Source organism: Chanos chanos, chromosome 2 (assembly GCF_902362185.1).
Source record: "Chanos chanos chromosome 2, fChaCha1.1, whole genome shotgun sequence".
Taxonomy (NCBI): domain Eukaryota; kingdom Metazoa; phylum Chordata; class Actinopteri; order Gonorynchiformes; family Chanidae; genus Chanos; species Chanos chanos.
This window is the reverse complement of record NC_044496.1, coordinates 33734849-33752993: the sequence shown is the minus strand read 5'-3', so window position 1 is coordinate 33752993 and position 18145 is coordinate 33734849. Positions and strand designations below refer to the sequence as shown.

At 41.6% G+C, this 18145-nt stretch overlaps 3 protein-coding genes across 3 annotated transcripts; all 3 read left to right on the top strand.

Annotated features, from left to right (window-relative positions):
* Positions 1 to 249: 249 nt before the first annotated feature.
* On the top strand, positions 250 to 5161 carry sh3gl3b (SH3-domain GRB2-like 3b). The gene is made up of 9 exons (XM_030765822.1): positions 250 to 294; positions 1588 to 1656; positions 1810 to 1882; positions 2032 to 2175; positions 2547 to 2680; positions 2982 to 3140; positions 3416 to 3519; positions 3839 to 3959; positions 4958 to 5161. Exons 1-9 carry the CDS (start codon positions 250 to 252, stop codon positions 5159 to 5161), a joined length of 1053 nt encoding a protein of 350 aa, XP_030621682.1.
* Positions 5162 to 6118: 957 nt separating this feature from the next.
* nedd1 (NEDD1 gamma-tubulin ring complex targeting factor) lies at positions 6119 to 12947 on the top strand. The gene is made up of 17 exons (XM_030765857.1): positions 6119 to 6247; positions 6973 to 7116; positions 7429 to 7523; positions 7612 to 7728; positions 7923 to 8063; positions 8163 to 8392; positions 8777 to 8978; positions 9364 to 9538; positions 9725 to 9850; positions 10092 to 10139; positions 10235 to 10339; positions 10539 to 10577; positions 10696 to 10865; positions 11289 to 11481; positions 11580 to 11721; positions 11908 to 11974; positions 12206 to 12947. The coding sequence occupies exons 2-17, from the start codon at positions 6981 to 6983 to the stop codon at positions 12308 to 12310; spliced, it is 2091 nt and encodes a 696-aa protein (XP_030621717.1). The 5' UTR covers positions 6119 to 6247; positions 6973 to 6980; the 3' UTR covers positions 12311 to 12947.
* Positions 12948 to 13645: 698 nt separating this feature from the next.
* lyrm5b (LYR motif containing 5b) lies at positions 13646 to 14879 on the top strand. Its single transcript, XM_030765624.1, has 3 exons — positions 13646 to 13908; positions 14222 to 14302; positions 14581 to 14879. The coding sequence occupies exons 2-3, from the start codon at positions 14258 to 14260 to the stop codon at positions 14791 to 14793; spliced, it is 258 nt and encodes an 85-aa protein (XP_030621484.1). The 5' UTR covers positions 13646 to 13908; positions 14222 to 14257; the 3' UTR covers positions 14794 to 14879.
* The last annotated feature ends 3266 nt before the right edge of the window (positions 14880 to 18145 follow it).

Below are 18145 nucleotides of genomic sequence, written 5' to 3'. Positions count from 1 at the left end.
ACTACAGTAGAGATCATGGCACAGATACAACAATACGGAACTGGAAGCGACCGACCAATCGGGTTTGAGCACAGTATCTCAGGAGGGCTTACAGCGCATTGATACATTAGAACGCTCAGTTGAAGGTAGAGGGCAATGTGGGCTCCTCCAAACCCGTCTTGAAGGAGAAACGGAGGTGTTGATTAGTTTCGACGCGCGCAAGTTACCGTTCGTGTGATTTATCTGAAAGAGACAAGGGGATTTTTGATAATGTCCGTGTCCGGATTGAAGAAGCAGTTTCACAAAGCAAGTCAGGTAATGAGACAGTTCTTGCTACATCTCTGGCCAGCATTATGCGGAGTTACGCACTAAACCATGTGCAGGACCTTATGAAAATGGTGTAGTCATCACTTTAAATAACAGTGCCGAGCTGGTAATGTTTGAAATTCACTCATGAGACATACTTTACAGATGATAAAAAAATATAGCAACAGAAGTTATTACCTTTCCCTTACTTTGAAGAGCAGCACATAAAAAAGCATTTGCTCCCTGTGGTGAACCGTATCCATGAAATATAACGACAGAACTGTTCGTGGATATTTGGTGGTTTTATAATACACCTGTATTGATTACAGCTGCTCGCTGTGCCTCTCTCCACACTTTAAGATTCAGTCATTTTATTACAGAGAGGCATTTATATTGTTGTGTTTCAAAAACTTTTTTTTGCAACACACCATCTCAGAATAATAGACTCTTATCTTAAACGTATCATAAAGGAATGTTTATCATTCTTTTACTGCGAGTTGCACAACGTTAATGTTCAACAGGACTTTGTTAATTTGCACACACTCCGCGCTCCTGCAACATTCAGTGTCACAGATTTATTTATTTACTTATTTGTTATCATTTCTTTTCGTCAGCATAAGTGCATGTAACTAAGGACCGGCCAAAATCCTTGAGCCCTGTCTTATGTAATAAAATCACCGCACACTGGTTATGCTGACAGTTTACTCACCTTGTTTGTTCACGGCAGTAGTGAATTACTGCAGCGGTTTCCAAGTGCTATCAAAGGACGGTATGGGGTTGATATTGTTCCCTTAAGAGTGTCCCCAGCACATACACGTGAACTAATGTTTGCTGGTCACAGATAACAAAAACCTTACTATGATTAGTAACAGAGCTTACATGAGACATGTGGTCCGAAGGGTAGTACCTCTTCATGCATGTTACATCTGTTTATGGTACACATAGGTGAAATGACATTATCTCTAAATTTTCTTTGAATGCAGCCATACACCTCTGGAGAAACAGGCAGAGAAAGGGAGGTTTGTTTTCAACGTTTCCCTTCCACAGTATTAGGGCTCGTTCCTTAATAACCATCTTTCATGGTTGGTCAAATCCTCTTACCATGGCTGGAGCATTTTCTGCACTTAACAGAATGGCTGACTTTGGCAGGGAGAATAAGGCAAATGAGTGGATGAGTTTGCTTGAGTTTTTGAGTTTCTCTGACAGTGTGAACATGTTGTTGACATGATTTGTGGTCATTTAAATTCAGTGTTAGTGTTTTAGTGTACATGGTGTGATAGACTCTTTGTCTCATTATTACAGTTGCTAAATGAAAAGATAAATGGAGCAGAAGGAACAAGGCTGGATGAAGACTTCATAAAAATGGAGAGGGTATGACAGAATGAAAAGGTTTTTTACTTTGCCTGTGCTTATTCATTTAATTCCTTTCTTTAACCACCATATGTGCACTAATATGGGTCCGATCTACCAGTTTTCCCATCACAATGACTGTTTTTTTGTTTGCTTGTTTGTTTGTTTTTCCAGAAAATTAATGTCACCCACAAACTGGTCCTTGAGCTTGTGCCCAAAACCACAGAGTACCTTCAGCCAAACCCAGGTATGAAAACAGGATGTATGCTGTGTATTTGGGGTTTTTTTTTGTTTATGAAGGTAATATAGCGTTGATTTTTACTTAGTGAAATGGGCTATTTTTTGTCATCACACGTGAAGTGGTATTTTTTTCCTGTGCTGTGACTTCACTTCCAGCATATAGAGCGAGAGTTGGCATGCTCAACACAGTCTCCAGACTCCGTGGGAAGGTGAAGTCTGTCAGCTACCCTCAGACAGAGGGCATACTGGGAGACTGTATGTTACGCTACGGCAGAGAGCTTGGCACAGACTCGACCTTCGGTATGTCCACTTGGAGGGATAAAGTGCCTGATGCAAGTCGCTTGACACAGTAAACAAAACTCAAAGCTCTCTGTTTACTGTTCACCTCATACCACAGAGTGACAGTCTTGAGACAGTCTTGCTCTGTGAGTGTGGTCATATGATGCTAGTCTGGCTTTGTTTTTATGCTTGTCTATTACTTAGCTGCACCGGCAGATGTAGAGACATTCTGTTTCATCATAAGCTTGCAAATAAAATACTGTCTATGAAAAGTATTGGAAAAGCATGTGAGTTAACACACCTCTAATAAACTCATGATGATGTGTGCTAATTGTTGCCCTTAGTTAGGGTTAAAAATGTATTGCTGAACTGGACCTTCCCATTGGCTGCAGGCTGTGTCTTGGTGGACTTTGGAGAGGCCTTGAAACACATAGGTCATGCCAGAGACATGCTTGACATCAGAGTGAAGACCAGCTTCACTGACCCTCTGCAATGTCTACAGGACAGTGAACTGAAGGAAATTGGGGTGATGCAGACAAATATAACTGGCTAACAGCATGTAACCAGACTGTTTACATCCCTGTATGAAGAGCTCGTATTGTACCGACAGAATTGAAACATTAATGGTAGAACATAAACCATCCAACACTGTCTTTGGTTTTATCCTTAAAAATGCTGGAAAACTGTAGTATGTATAAAAGTTTGATGAATAATGCTTTTACGAAAGACATCCATGATGTCTAAAGTGGGTGTAAATGCATCAGTGTAAAATAACTAAAAAAAGAGAGCAAAAAATTCACCTTATATGTCTCCTTCTCATTGTGTAGTACCATTTAAGAAAACTGGAAGGCCGTCGCTTAGATTTTGATTACAAGAAGAGGCGTAAGGGGAAGCTAGCAGCTTTGGAGATCAGGAAGGCCCATGAGAAGTTTGAAGAATCCAGAGAGCTGGCTGAGAGAAGCATGCACTGCTTTCTTGAGAATGATGTGAGAAAAGTATTCAGCATCAGGAGACATGTGACACTAATTTTCAACTTTTACATTGATACACACTCTCCACCACTGACTGTTAATCAGTTTTGTCACAATGAGATGATTTAAGTGAGAACCCCCTTAGTTACATGTCAGTGTTTCTAACTGAATAATTAATCATGTGGAATGGAATGTGAGCTGTGTGGTGACTTGATTTTGCTTGTTGCCTCTTTTTGCTGAAAGGGGGGTGCTGAAGAAGCCCTAATACTGTGGTGTGTCTGGTTTTGCAGGTGGAGCAGGTACACCATCTATCAGCTCTTGTTGAGGCCATGTTAGACTACCATCAGCAATCCTGCCAAATTCTCAGCGACCTCAGAAGCACCCTTCAGAGCAGGTCAGAGGAGACGAAATGTGTCTGGAACAGATGGTATTAGAAAAACATCTAGCACAACCAGCTGTTTGACTGTAATATCATTATGTTGTCCCCAAATGAGCTCATTAATCTGAGTCATTGAAAATTATGGTAACCATTTAAGAATATTGATTGGATTTGGTCTGGCCATTCAGATATGTACAGCACAGAGCGGTCTGAGTAAGATGGATCAGAAATCCTCTAGTGACATTTGCTTAACTCCTGAAATTCTGATCCAAACATTCTCCCATCCACAATCATAAGACAAACTCATTTCTGACTCTCTTTTCCACTGTCATAGGATAAGTAGTGCAAGCAGCCGACCAAAGAGGGAGTACACGCCAAAACCTGTCACGAACACCATGTGTTACATGGAGCCAAATGGATTTTCCAACAGTTTGTCTTTCCAGTCTTCAGGTGGAGTGTTGACATTTTCTCATTTCTATTAAGCTCTGATTAGTCATGAGAAGTTTGAACAGGGCGTGGTCCATCTGCTGTGCAATTATTAACATTAATTTTCAATCAGATCAGAACTGTGCCAAGAATGTCCACGGGCATTTTTTGTGGACTTGATTAAACACTAATAATCTTCATCTTTTACAGATGTTGAGATAAGTCAAGCTTTAAGTGAAAAAAGTGAGTATGTTTCAATTGTATGAGTTCTTTGGACACTGAAACTTTGAAACTTAATTCACGATATGGGTATTTGATTTTCTGAAAGAAAAAATTCATCACTTTTTTTCTGATACCTTAATTGTGAGGGTGAGATCATCGAAAATTTACAGACTTTTTCTGAAACTATGGGAAAGTATTTTAGTTATGTCTGACCTCAGTAACTCACCACTCAGCCTGAAGAGTTCAGCAGGACTGAAAGTATTCATTGGTTCCGACCTTTGAGGGAAAAGCACTTCTACATTATTAGTTTTGAAATGACTTTGTTGACTCCCTGTATTTTTTCTCACAACCTTGCAAGTGACTGTCATACTATTTATGTGACTAAATAATTAAATTCATGATCTTCAAAATGTTGACCTATTGACAACACTTGGGTAATGCAGAATTGAACACACTTACTTGGGAGCCACCCCCTCACATATGTCTCTGTTGTCATTAGATGTCTCCATTTCTGTCTCTCCCTCTAGACTCGTTCACAATCATACACATTTCACAAACCAGGCCACAGAGTCCAATATGCAGCAGTGAGCAGAATCAGTATCTCTCAAACTGTAACTGTGTATGTGATATTTCTGTACGTCTCAGTCATCTCGTACACAGGAGTACATTTCTTTGCTTAAGTCTCTGAGGCTGTGAGAAGGTATAGAAGACCATGAGGAAGTGTAGCAGTTACTTAGTTTTGTGTTCATTTTACGATATACTGTCTGAGTAATAAGACATCATGTTTGTCTTTCCTTCAGATGAGTGTAACTCTATCCTGGACCAGCCCTGCTGCCAGGCACTTTACAGTTTTAACCCTGAGAATGCCAGGGAGCTGGGCTTTAAGGAGGGTGATCTCATTACACTCACCAACCAGATCGATGAGAACTGGTATGAGGGCATGATCAATGGCCAGTCGGGTTTTTTTCCCATCAGCTATGTCCAGGTCCTCGTTCCTCTGCCACAATAACAGCAGGACGGCGTAACAGTAAGAGTTTTAAGTCCAGAATGAACTACCAGTCGCCTAAGCTTAGATCTGAACATAGATCGTTCGCTTTTTAGCTAATACCACAGATGATCTACTGCTGAGACACTTCTTTGGCATAAAAGAAAAAAAAGTGGTTGGACTCAGTACTCTGCCTTCATGGTTGGTTAATTTCATGTTTGTTATCTTAAGTTATTATTTTGTCCTTCTTATAATATTTCAAATAATGTACAATGACAAATTTATTATATGAATTAAAGAGTCATTTCAAAACCAAAACCCTGCCATTTTCTTCACTGTAATGTAGTTGTGTATATTTTGAGGTTGATTTTGAGCAGTTTCTGGTTGTGGCTTTTACATAGGAATATTGTTTTGCTACAACAATCACTATTTGATTCCAAGGTAACAGTTGTAATATTCACATGATCTTGTGTAGGCTACACTGGAGTGTCATCTTCTTTATGGTTCTTATTTAAAAATCTTATGTCTTATTTTACATACTTGGCTGATGGAGCAGATTCTGAATGAGCCACCCTTGTATTTAAACATACAATGTAACGAGGAATCACTCGAGCAACATTTCACTCCCCTCATTTAGGTATCACCAGTTTAGCCATCATTAGTTAAGTGGTCTATTTACAGAAATTTCCTTAAATATGCCATGACATGTAAAATCACATCAGTGCTTCAACTGATTTGTGCCCACATGTATGTACACATGTCACAAAAAAAGACAAGAGAGTCCTTTTGCCACTGCACGATCAAACTTTTGTGTGCATTTGAAAACAACCTAAATATTAGTGCAATTCCGCAAAGTCGTCTGTTCCGTATCAATTGTGTACTGTACCAGCCCACCTCAAACTGTCGTCGGCCTCCTTTAATATTGAGCCTACAGCCATGCCGTAGTGGCGGTTGCTGGAGATACAGGCGCCGAAACTCGTGTCATACGTAAAAGTTTTCCCGATAAACTTAAGGAGCGTTTTCCCACATCCTCAAACAAACAGAACGTCTAAAAAAATCACCCATTCAAGTATCTGTGAAGTAAGCGGATCGTTGGGACTTAAATACTTGGTAAGTGTTGCAAACCAGTGTAGCTAGCTAACTTGTTAGCCAAGTTAGTTTTGAAGTATGTCAGCTTGTAACGTAATTGGTCGGTAGTTGGAGAAACATTCTCCATTTGTATCCTGATGTTGTAGCTTATTGATTGATGTTGTAGCTTATTCATCTGTAGCTTATTGATTTGTTAACCTTTGCTTAACGTTTCGTTGAGATTAAGCAGTAGCGGTGAATCCATAGCTAACTTTGTCTCGTTTTTTCGACGAAATAGTTTGTAGATCACCGCAACCCTATGTGCACAGAAGTTGCCAACTATATACAGTTGTATTTACCTCTGTCATAAATGAACCTCGGCCTCTTTGGACCTTTCGATTTATTAAAGTGAACTAGTATTTGTTTCAAAACAAAAGATAAGGCCTGTAGTAAGAGAAATCTAATCGGTATTCAAATATTTAAGCTATGTTTACCCACTAAAATAAAATCAAACGGCAGTACCTGTTGAGTCACTGGTATTCTATCAGTTTGTTATACCGGTTTTCCCCTGTTTTTGTGGGCTTTCAGTGAGTCGTGGATGCACAGAGTCTGTAATGCATCAGTAGAACCTGTTAGTGCACACTTAATCAGACGGCAGTGGAGTAGAACGCATTTGAGTCTGTGGGGTTGCTACTCAGCCGGTCCATAACAGACCGCTGTGTAGTGGATACACCCCGACAGCTGCCCCTTTCTTTCTCGTTTGGCAGTCGTTACCATGGAGGAGGTGACACGCCTGGTGTCCTCGGGTGACTGCCTGAAGATCTGGGACTCATCTTCTATGACTGTGGTGGAACAGTTCAACCCTCACAGCGCTACACACCCTGTTGCCCAGGTCTGCTGGAGCAGCAACAGTATCCTCACAAGCAGTCCTAAATGTGTTTGTCCTCAAGGCCCTGTGTATGTTAAATAGTCTTTGATTCGTGCAGAAAGTCTTTGATAGACTCTTTTGTGTGTGAAACCTAATTAAAAAAGCATGTGTTAGCAACACTCTGTTAGACATGTGTGAGTCAGAGAGCTGTGAGTTTACAGGAAGCTGGGCATTCTGAATTTGAGGAAAATGCATGAATCAGTTGAACTTTGTTTATTGATTGGGTTGGTTATTTTACTGCAGAGTTTGTCTTGCCTGTTTTGAGTGAAGTGTGTCCTGCCTTGACATGATTCAGATCAGTACATTGTCAGTGCCAGTAGCGCAGGGGACAAACTGGTCGTGTCAAGCCTCAAATCTTCTCCAATACCAGTGGTGGAGCTTGGTGAAGGGGTGAGTACATTACTAGCCAAAACAGAAGAGGCACTACTCTCACTGTTCAAACAGCTGACATGTGACCTGTCGGAATTTTTGTGTTTAGAAAAAGCAGACACGTGTTAGTCTGAACTCAACATCTCAGTTTCTGGTGAGTGGTGGACTGGACAGCACAGTGAATATCTGGGACCTAAAGACAAAGAGGCTTCACCGTTCTCTGAAGGTACAAACCAGTTGTCTACAACTACAGCGAACTGCATTAAATAGCTTCAAGTTTTACAATCCAATGCGTCATGCATAGAACTTCCCAAACTGGCCCCCAGTCATGTCTGTAGAAATGCATTGCTCTGTGCCTTATTTGTCTTCCTCTTGAGTTACACCACACACACTCCCACGTACCCTTTCTTCTCCAATCAGGACCACAAAGATGAAGTGACATGCGTATCGTTCAATGGCGGTGATAGCTACATAGCGTCTGGCTCAAGCAGCGGAGACATCATCCTTCACAGCATCACTACCAATATGTCCAGCAAGCCCTTCGGCCACGGGCCCAACCAGGTGAATCCCACTTGCTGGATCCAAGACAGGTCCCTGTGAACAGTCAGGGGGTGTGCTGATCTGATCCGTGACCGTGCTTTGTGAATCTTCTCTCCATAGCCCATCCGTGACCTGCGGTACTCCCTGGTGAAGAGGTCTCTGCTGGGCACGGTGTCAGACAGTGGCTCTGTGGTACTGTGGGATGCCAACACTCAAAAAGACCTGCATGTGTTTGACAGCTCTCACAAAGCCCCTGCCTCAGGCCTGGCCTTCTCACCAGCCAATGACCTTCTCTTCGTCACCGTGGGACTGGACAAGAAGATAATCTGCTACGACACCTCCAGCAAAGTGTAAGACTCACAGCACACTAAACTGGTAACAGGATGTGGTAGTTTTCATGCGCAGCAGATCAGAGAAGTCACATGCTGCTGTCTGTGCTGTTCAGAACAGGGGTTTGGGAGCATTCATCATTTGCTGTATATGGCACAATATTTTATATTTTCAGGAGCAGTTTTATCTCTGATTTTTGTTTGGACATGTATGGCAGCCAAGCAGTATTTTACACTGAAAGATACTCCTGAGGCATAATCTGAATGAGTCTAAAATCAAGCTCTGTCGACGGTGCTTCTTCACATCTTCAGTAATCTAGAACAGACAAATAGCATCTTTCCTCAGGTACATTTATGTGTCTGTATCTGTCTGTGTCTGCCTGTCTGTGTGTTTGTTCTCTGCAGTGTCCTGCGCAGCATGCGTGTAGAGTCTCCTCTTACGGCTATAGATTTTACACCTGATGGGGCAGGATTGGTGGTGGGGTCCACGCAGGGCAAGGTGTATGTTTATGACCTGCGGAATCTGAACGCCCCTGTGAAGACGACCACAGCACACAAGACGTCAGTCACCTGCATTCGCTTCCAGAGCTCCAGCTCCAGGCTGAAGGTATGAGCTCCATGACCCTGCCTCCTCACAGACAACACTCTCTAACATCTTTCACTCTCACCAACAGTATTCTTCTCTTAAAGAGGTAAAGAAATGGCCAGTAAACCATCAACAATTTGTCAACAACTGACAAACTTTAAACAGACTGGTAATAAATAACAAACCAATAAAACAAAAAAAAAGAAAATGATAGAAAAGTACAACAAATTAAAAATCTAGTGCATAAATTAAATACATACTACAATTGATAGAACAAAATAGAAAAACATTTGAAAACAGTTAAAATTCCTAAATGACTTATTTATAAGTTTATCAATTCTTAGATTGTTTATTGAATTACCAATGAGTCATAATGAATTCTGTTGCATTCTTCATCCTTCTTAAGTCCAGTAAAATGATGACTAGTAAATCTTTGGCATCTCAGCCAGCCAAGAGGGTCTCAGCAAAACTCAGCAGTCAATCAGGTGCAGCCCTCACTCCAACGGCCACAGTCCCCTCACAAACCCCCGTCTCTGACCCCCCCACAGCAGACAGAGGCGACGGTCAGGCCCAAAGCAAAGGTTAGTGTCACTTCTCATGTGGAGAATGTGCCCTCAGGCTTTCACTGCTCAGGTATCACTGTTAATATTGTCAGAGATGTGTGCAGGGCCTTACACCCAGAGTCATTTAGAGAAACACTCCATGCATCAGCTGTCCCATGCATGCTGTAGACCTGAGAGAGGGTCTTTTGCTCTGTGTGTGTGTAGGGACCGATGCAGAGACATTCTCCAGAGAGGGTGAGGGCCAGTACAGCACAGACCGCCTGCCCAGTCTGGACAAGTTCAGCAGCGTTGGCCGAAACAGCCTGGACATCTTCTCACCTGTCCGAGAGGGTAAGAGAAATTACCTGAACCTGGCTAATTGCTCTCTCTTTGTGTCTCTCTCACTCTCTCTCCCTTCCTCCCTCCCTTTCACATATACGTGTTTGTGTTTGCCTATGTTCATCTACAGAATCTGGTTCATTTTTTAATGTCCTGCGTATCCAATCCTTCTGCCCCAATTCAACTCTCTTCTCTCTCTCTCTCTCTCTTTTTTGAGGTCACTGAAGATGATGTCTCTTTTTTTGTTTTTTAGATTATAAGATCCATGGCTTTAGTGGTGATGCCCCAAGCGAGAGAAATGGTTTGTTCTTACTTGTTCTCATTGTGAAGAACTGCACGTGTCATGTTGTTTTTACATTGTTGTGAGTCATAATGGTGCTGTTCTGTGGTCTGTAGGCAGTGGTGTGGATGTTTTTGGCAGAGATGGAGAGGTACAGCACAGTGCTGAGAAGTTCCGAGTGGGTCGTAACAGCCTAGACATCTTCTCTCCTCTCAGAGATGGTGAGAAAGCATATTTCCTGCCCCGCTGGTTTAAATTCTTCACACCCACACACACAACTCTTCACATTTTCTCTCTGTATCAGTGTTTATTTACACTGACCCTGTCAATTCAATTCATGCCAGTGTGTTTACATTTATATGTCTCATGACTTTTATTTCCCATCCTGGCCATGGACCTCCCACCTATGTTCTCCCAAAGTACATGCTCTGTGTGGAGATCCATCAAGTGGAAAGAAAGGTACAATGAGTTTTCTTTCTCTTCGCTCCATCCAATAACAGAAATTTGATGGAGTTTTTTTTTTAAACTATAATTTGTCACTAAATGTATTGACCATATACATTTCCTTCGTAACCAGACCTAGACTTCCTGCCTCAGCATCCTGGTGGCTCCGCCCAACGCAAAACCCCACTGGGCACATCAGGCAGCTGCTGCTACAGCCCCTTGTCTGTGTTCCAGACCCCGCCTCCAATCAGAGAGGAGGAGCCACTTAGCCCCGCCCAGTCAAAGACACAAGACAGTAAAAGGGTAAGTTACTGTGAAAGACAGCTGTGAGCCCTCTGTGTGCATGACCGAGTGTTCAGCCTGCTCACGATTACGAAGTTAACATCCTAAAAAACTGGTATTTACATCACGCTCTGTGCACAGCGTAGTCTCTTGTTTCCAAGTGTATGGTGTTAGGTTCTGCAATAGGAGGTTTAGCTACATTTTTAGGATATTTAGTCTGTGTGCAGAAAACCCCAATGAACTCATCTGCATTTGTGTTTTTTTTCTAATAACTGTTCCATTCATCTGTCATTTTGCATATAAGACCTTAAACCAGGCGCATTTGCAGTGATGCATTTACTACCTTTGATTGTGTTCATGGCTGTGAAGTATAGGAGCTCTTACTCTCCTCTGACATGCGTAGAATGATTATAATTATTCATTTTATCTCATGATCATTAATAGCTGGATAAAACTAGTTCAACCAGACAGGACTCAGAAGCCCTGATCACACCTCCTGGCTCCAAGAGCACACACATCCAATCAGTGCCTCCGTTCTGTACCCCTGAAGCCAATCAGAGGAGGGGTAATGAGGTCCCCGCCCAGCTGACTTACGAGTCTCCGGTCAGTGGAGCACCACCGCACTCGGCTGCTCCAGGTATTCTGACTTCCCTGGTGACTGGTTTGTCTGTATGTACATATGTGCCTTATTGTGAAGAGAGATGATTTGAACACGTTCTCTGTTCTGTACGGCAGGCACTGCGGTCTCGGCAACTGTGGCCTCCACCTTGTCTGACAGAATCGTGGAAAGTATTGGAGCAGAGGGCGGAGCTCCTCTCTCCTCCATTCAGATCAACTTCATCCGCAACATGATCCATGAGACTCTGGAGGACTTCAGGTGTGTCTGTCTGCTCCCGATGCAGAGTGTTTAAACACAGCATTAGCTCAATGAACGACTGTTCACACACATACATTATCCAGATTATTATTATAGATCACAGAAAGAATGACTGGATATGATGGATGGAAACATGTGTGAATATGTAATTGACTGATGACTATCTGCTGGTGGTGTGACGTGCAGGGAATCGTGCCACAGGGACATCGTTAACCTGCAGGTGGAGATGATTCGGCAGTTCTACATCCAGCTGGTATGAATAACTACGCCTAGAACCGGTGGTTCAATGTCAGAGACCTAGTGATCAGATAACTTCACAGTTCATTCAAGCATAATGATACATTACCAAGCTTCTGTCCCAGTGTTTGCACAGCCACTCTCCTTTTTATTCAACCTCAGTCCCAGTGGTAACCTCTTTGTTTTGTTTCCATCAGTAGCCTGGACTGCTGTTTCATATTCCTGTTCTGTCTTTGTCATGATTCAGAATGAAATCCATGGCCTTATTGAAAGGTACTCTGTGAATGACTTGCTCGTGGAGGAGATTGAGAAGCTGAGGGAAGAAAACAAGCGCCTGCGAGCCAACTACTGACTGGTACCTCTGGGTGTAGTTTTCAGCTTTATTCTGGTGTCAGAGACAAGGTGTCTTCCATAGGCCTGAGCCTTGGGGGAGAGGAAACACATCTCGCAGACTCAGACCTGAGTGAGTGGGATTGGGCCTCACATGACATACCAGGCATCTCACATCTGCCCTTTACCACTCAGGATCAGAGAACCCCCATGGACCCTGCCTTTAGCACAACCTGGACTGTTGGGTTTTTTGTCTTTTTGTTTTTTTAAAAAAAAAGATGTAATGGATTTTTTTTTTAACTCTTTGTACCTTAGCATAACCAAACACAGAAAGTAGGTTGAAAACAGCCTGTGGAGCCTTGTCTATTTACAATCTTATGTAAATTTACAAGGCATCAGCCTGAGACGCCAGGGAAACTCTTGTACCATCGAAATGAAAGACGTGAGACTGGAATGCAATATCTCCATGGAGACACTGGCCTGACCTGGAATTCTGATAGGACGGAGAGAGCGGCAGCTTCTGTATGATCAGGGCAGTGAGTCTGGGTGTTTGACATGAGCAGATGTTTTCATGAAGATGTCTGTTTCCTACCATTGGTGGTTTTGAAAAATGTAATCACAGTTTGTAAAATGTAGAAAAGCAGAATTTTTGCCTTAATTAAATTATCACTACTGCATAAAGAATGTGGCTCTTTTTGAGAATTCTGTGATTTTCATAATTAATGTCAGAATGTGTTCTTTGTTCAGACAAGGAAGGGAGTTGTAGTTTAAAAAAAAAAAAAAAGTGTATGCAGAAGTTCTGCTTATGAAGCAGATCCAAAATGGCTGTGTAACTTTGTGTTGGGTGAGAAGTAGGCAAGTTAGTGAACAGTTACCAGTGAAAGTGACATGGCCTGATATTCAGTCCAATCCAGTTTCATCATAGTGTTAGTAGCACAAATACAACATCTCACAGAGTCATAAATGCACTAAGCTCTGCAGCAGTTTCATTTTGAGTTGAAATCACCTTTTATACAGTGTCTGTGATCACTGGCAAATTAGATTTAGTATTATATATATTATAATACTTATGAGAGTGATGGGGTTTAAGGTGATCTCCAGAATCCCTTTGTCGTTAGTACATATAAATACACACGCACACACATATATACACTTTTTAAAAAACTTTTTTTACTTTGGCTTTTCAGTGCGTTTTTTGTTGTTGTTGTTTTTGTTGGGGTTTTGTTGTTGTTGTTGTTGTTTTTGGAACACTTTTGTTTTGCAAATGTGCAAAACCATTGCGTCAGTTTCGGCAGCCAGTAAAGTTTGTTATCCTTGTCAGTCCAACCCCTGGGAATTTTCTGCAAAATCGAAATAGCGCTAGGATCGAAAGTCCAGCTCTTAGAAGAAACTAATCTTGGTTTCATCTGTTGTCGATCATACTGCGTCATGTTCCGGTGGAAGTTTGGTCAGTAGTACACGTTTAATAATAGATCATCTGCACAGACCTGCAAGTGCCTGTATGTCCAGATCTTTAAATCCCGGTTCCGACTTCCGAACTTCATAGGTTTTTCTACTCATTAGCCAACTTGTCTGACCCAAAATCAGTATGACAGGAATGTAAAGGACAAAGTAATTCAGGTAAGTTCCAGAAGTTCTTGCTGTTTGCAAGCTGTTTGTTTATCATACTGTGGATCGGGATTTTTCCTGTTTTAGTTGCCCCCTGCGTAACAGCTCACCGAGTTCACGTAAGAGTTGACATGTGTCATTTTGCATACTAGACCTTTAGATCGGATGTTGTCACTTTCTTGGTCAGGTCGAAGCAGCGAAATACGCACGATAACAAACTTGTTCGTCAAGCTGTAAACTAATGAACTTGTTTATTCGTTCAACGTTAGTTACAACAAGCTCCTGTATCCTGTCGGCCTCAACTTGACGATGTTGTATTTGAAAGCCAACAGATTGTTTATACCACTAGTGTCTATGAAAAATGGCCAATCCGTTCAGGGGTGAAGTGGTCCGTCTTTATAAAAACGTAAGTGATCACACAGTTTCAAGCTGGACTGCAGGTCTTGTCGCATTTATTTAAATGTAGGCCATTCAAAATGACTCGATCAGCCCGTAGTGATGTATACATAGGCTATACTTTGTAAATGTAAAATTCTATAAGACGATTTTAACGTATCTGAGAATATCCATTCAGATGTAGCTATAAACCCATTTTTAAATTTAAGGCTTATAATGAGAAAGGGTATTAACTGATGTGTTTCTAATAGTAGGCTAATTATGCTCTCTCCCTCCCTTCGTCAAAAGCTGCTGTTCCTCGGGCGTGAATATCCAAAAGGCGTTGAATACTTCAGAGACAGACTGAGAGCTGCATTTGTGAAAAATAAAGACGTACAAGACCCGGAGAAAATCAAACAACTCATTAAACGAGGAGAATTTGTGGTGAAAGAGCTGGAGGCCCTGTACTACCTCAGGAAGTACAGAGCTATGAAGAAGAGGTACTACGAAACAGACGAGTGACTACTGAATTAAAATACTATAATGAGTATAAATACTGCAGATACGGGTCTTTTTACCCATTAAATAAAGCTGTAAAATCAATTATGGAGAATTGTAAGTGTGAGAATTATTGTTATTGTTTTGCAGTAGGCTACACAGTTTTAAGATGTTACCCTAAGGATGTGACATGATTAAAACTTTGGATGTCCCGATCAGGTTTTTTTGCCCCAGATCCCGATCCGAGTCATTTAATGTTGAGTATCTGCCGATACCAAGTCCCGATCCGATACTTGTATTTTCCTAGGTAATACAGTCGCACAGTGCACATTTCAGGTACATTTAAGTTATTTAAACCAGTTCAGTGCATATGGTTGATAACTGAATAGCAAATGCATTAAGAAAAAAATTGCCTGTGGCCAAGCTGCTCCTTAATTTTTTTTATTACTTTTTTTAAATTTACAAAATAAAAAAGTAAGCTAAACCCTCTTATATGCTCCGGTAGAGCAGTGTCTGAAATGTAGTGTCCAGAGGGTTAAGACATACTGTGGGAGTTATACCAGAAAATATAGCCTACGTAAGTGTTCGATTTTATTTAATCTTACAATAATTCAAGTGGTTAAATTGTGTGTCAGTTACGGTGATACTTTTTCTGAAAGCCTCTTTTCTGGTATGCTGTCGTTAGTTTTAGGCTAACTCGCATACATCTAGCTCATACAGCTAAAGCGCTGGTATTTCAATTTTGAAATGATACTTTGGTTATTAGAAGCCTTGAGGATTAATGTTGTCGGAGAATGATGACCTAAAAAAACGTTCAAATTTAAAAAGTTAAAAGAAACCTCAGAAAGCCTCAATTTGCCGAATTTGAACGCACCTCTGTATTCGCTACCACATGGACTGGTCATCCAAAGCGATTAATTCAATTATCCTGTCGGCAGTCTTTTGGCCTTGTCGCTGTCTCGAGGAAATTTCTGTCCTTTTAAAAGTATATCCTCCAATGTGTGTTGCTTCGAGTGAACTAACTATTCTTCTGAATGTTTATTTTTTTAGATGCCATATCAAAGTGGTAGTAGCTTATTGAACGCAGCTCTGCGTTACTACCGCCTCGCGAAATGGTCGCATTGCAAACATTACAACTGGCTGTTGGACTGCTTTCGTCTCCCAATTTAAAACATATCCACACTGCAGACATTTTAGCCTCGCCCTGCCACATATTATGCTCTCCGTTTACGACACCTGCGCGACAGCTGACGTAAAACAAAGGATCGGGCTTAGGGTGGTACTCAGTAAAGCCGATACCGGTCAGTTAAAAAAATGCCTTGATCGACCCAATACCGATCTTTGAGATCGGATCGGGGCATTCCTAATTAAAACGTTTAACGTTTCATACACCTGGAGGATACAGGGGAACTTGTTAAAGCCCTCTCAAAGCATTATTTTGCCACCAAAGTTCAGAGTGTGAGTTACATAATGACAATGGAGAGGGGGTCAACTTTTTCTCCAGGGCTATGTAGCATAGGATATATAAATGTTTAATGTTTTGTTTTTACGTCTCTTGGGGGAGTCCAAGTCTTAATTAAGGGGGTCAGACCACCTCAATCCCCCCCGTAATTTGAACCCTGCCAAAGCTCCTTGGATCTCCTCAAAGGTCCAACAGACTTAAATATTGGGAAAAACACCACTTGAAAAAAAGGCCACCCAGGAGAAACTTAGTAAGAATTTCTCATGAAAGAACAGTGTTACGTAGAACTGTAGATGTTTGTAGAATCTACACAAGGGTGAGGATGCCCTTGCATGTGTGGGTGTTTCCTGTATGTGAGCAGTTAGCTGTGCGTTACGATAAACTTTGATAACCCACATAAAAATGAGAAGATTACTTTAGCACTCATGTCCAACGCTAGTAAAGGTACAGAATAATAAGGGAGAGGACAACTGTGTCTGAATCCATGTGAGGATTCAGTGCCTGTGTCTATAAAGACTTCACCCTCCTCTGTGTGGTGAAACAGAGCTTTCTATGTAAAATTCTTCAACATTACCAACTCTTAATTAGATAAACGACTATAAGTCATTCACTGCAAAACTGAGCTCCCTGCATTTAAAGCAGGTGTTAGCTGGTTGTATGTAGGGATTAAATATCACCCAAAATTCACTGTTTGATTTTACATTTGATTTTTTCCTTCAGTGTACATTTTACTCATGTATTTTTCTGATATACTGGCAGTTTTCCAGTCAGATCAGAGGCTGAAGTTAGGAACGTAGGACCCATCATAGGCAATACATGTGTAGGCTTGCTGCTCTGCCTATAGCTGTGTATTTTTTTCGTGTCGTAGTTAAATTCCCATTTTAAACATTTACCCATAAACAGCAAAAGCATCAATTAATGGAGGATGCCAGAAAATCTGAGCTTGAAATCCCAGCTTCACTTTGCCTTGTTGAATGCAGACACTGGAAGAAAAGTGAAGTAGCTCGAGCAGCATGATCACAGCAGCTCAAGTGAGGACTTCAGTCAGACAAACACACAGACCACTACCCACACACTTTAGGCTGTAGAGGGTTTCCAGCTCACTCCCATCACTAGCCCTGAAATCTATTTGGCACACAGATGGAGCCATCAGAACCACCACAGAGGGTGCCGAACGGGCCTGGTGATGGGTGTGGATCAGGACCATGGACTTGGAATGCTACTTGCTTGCAGACTGGGGCTTTATCAACCCCAGACTTGGTCGCCTGGGTGAGAGTGTCTGATGTTAAAAGACCCAAAACAACCAGTAACTCCACTTTATATCATTGGTAATGTCCAGGTCCATCAGAGGATGTTTATTACATCTAAGACTATGTCATCATAGGTGGGTATTTCATTGAAACTGTAGATAGTTCTACCGGAGTGATGGTTTCTCCATAGATGTCTCGCTCTGTGAATAATTTTGATCTTAATTTGGTGGACCTTTGGTGCATAAGTAATATTACAGATATAAAGTACTTCTGTTATTCCTGCTGCTACTGTTCTTACTCCACAATACATCTCTTGGTATTAACAGGAATCTCCAGCTTTATATCCAGTCTGGATATGTTACCTATTCTTCTGTCAGGTCATTCACCTCTGCTATGTAAACTCTCTCCAACACTGGGCAAACCTCAGGCCACTATGTGGCGATGCAATGACTCCCTTTTATCCAGGCCATATTGCATTTAAGAGTTAAATGCCAGTCTCAGAGAATTCCTTGACTCTGATGTTGGCCACAGTGTTAACCCTCAGTCACTATGGGAAGCGCCCAAATGCTCTATTCATGGCAACTGCATGGAAATAAAGAATATATGGAACTGGTCAGTAAAATCAAACAAATGGAAAATGGACATAAATGGCTCGGAGAACTTA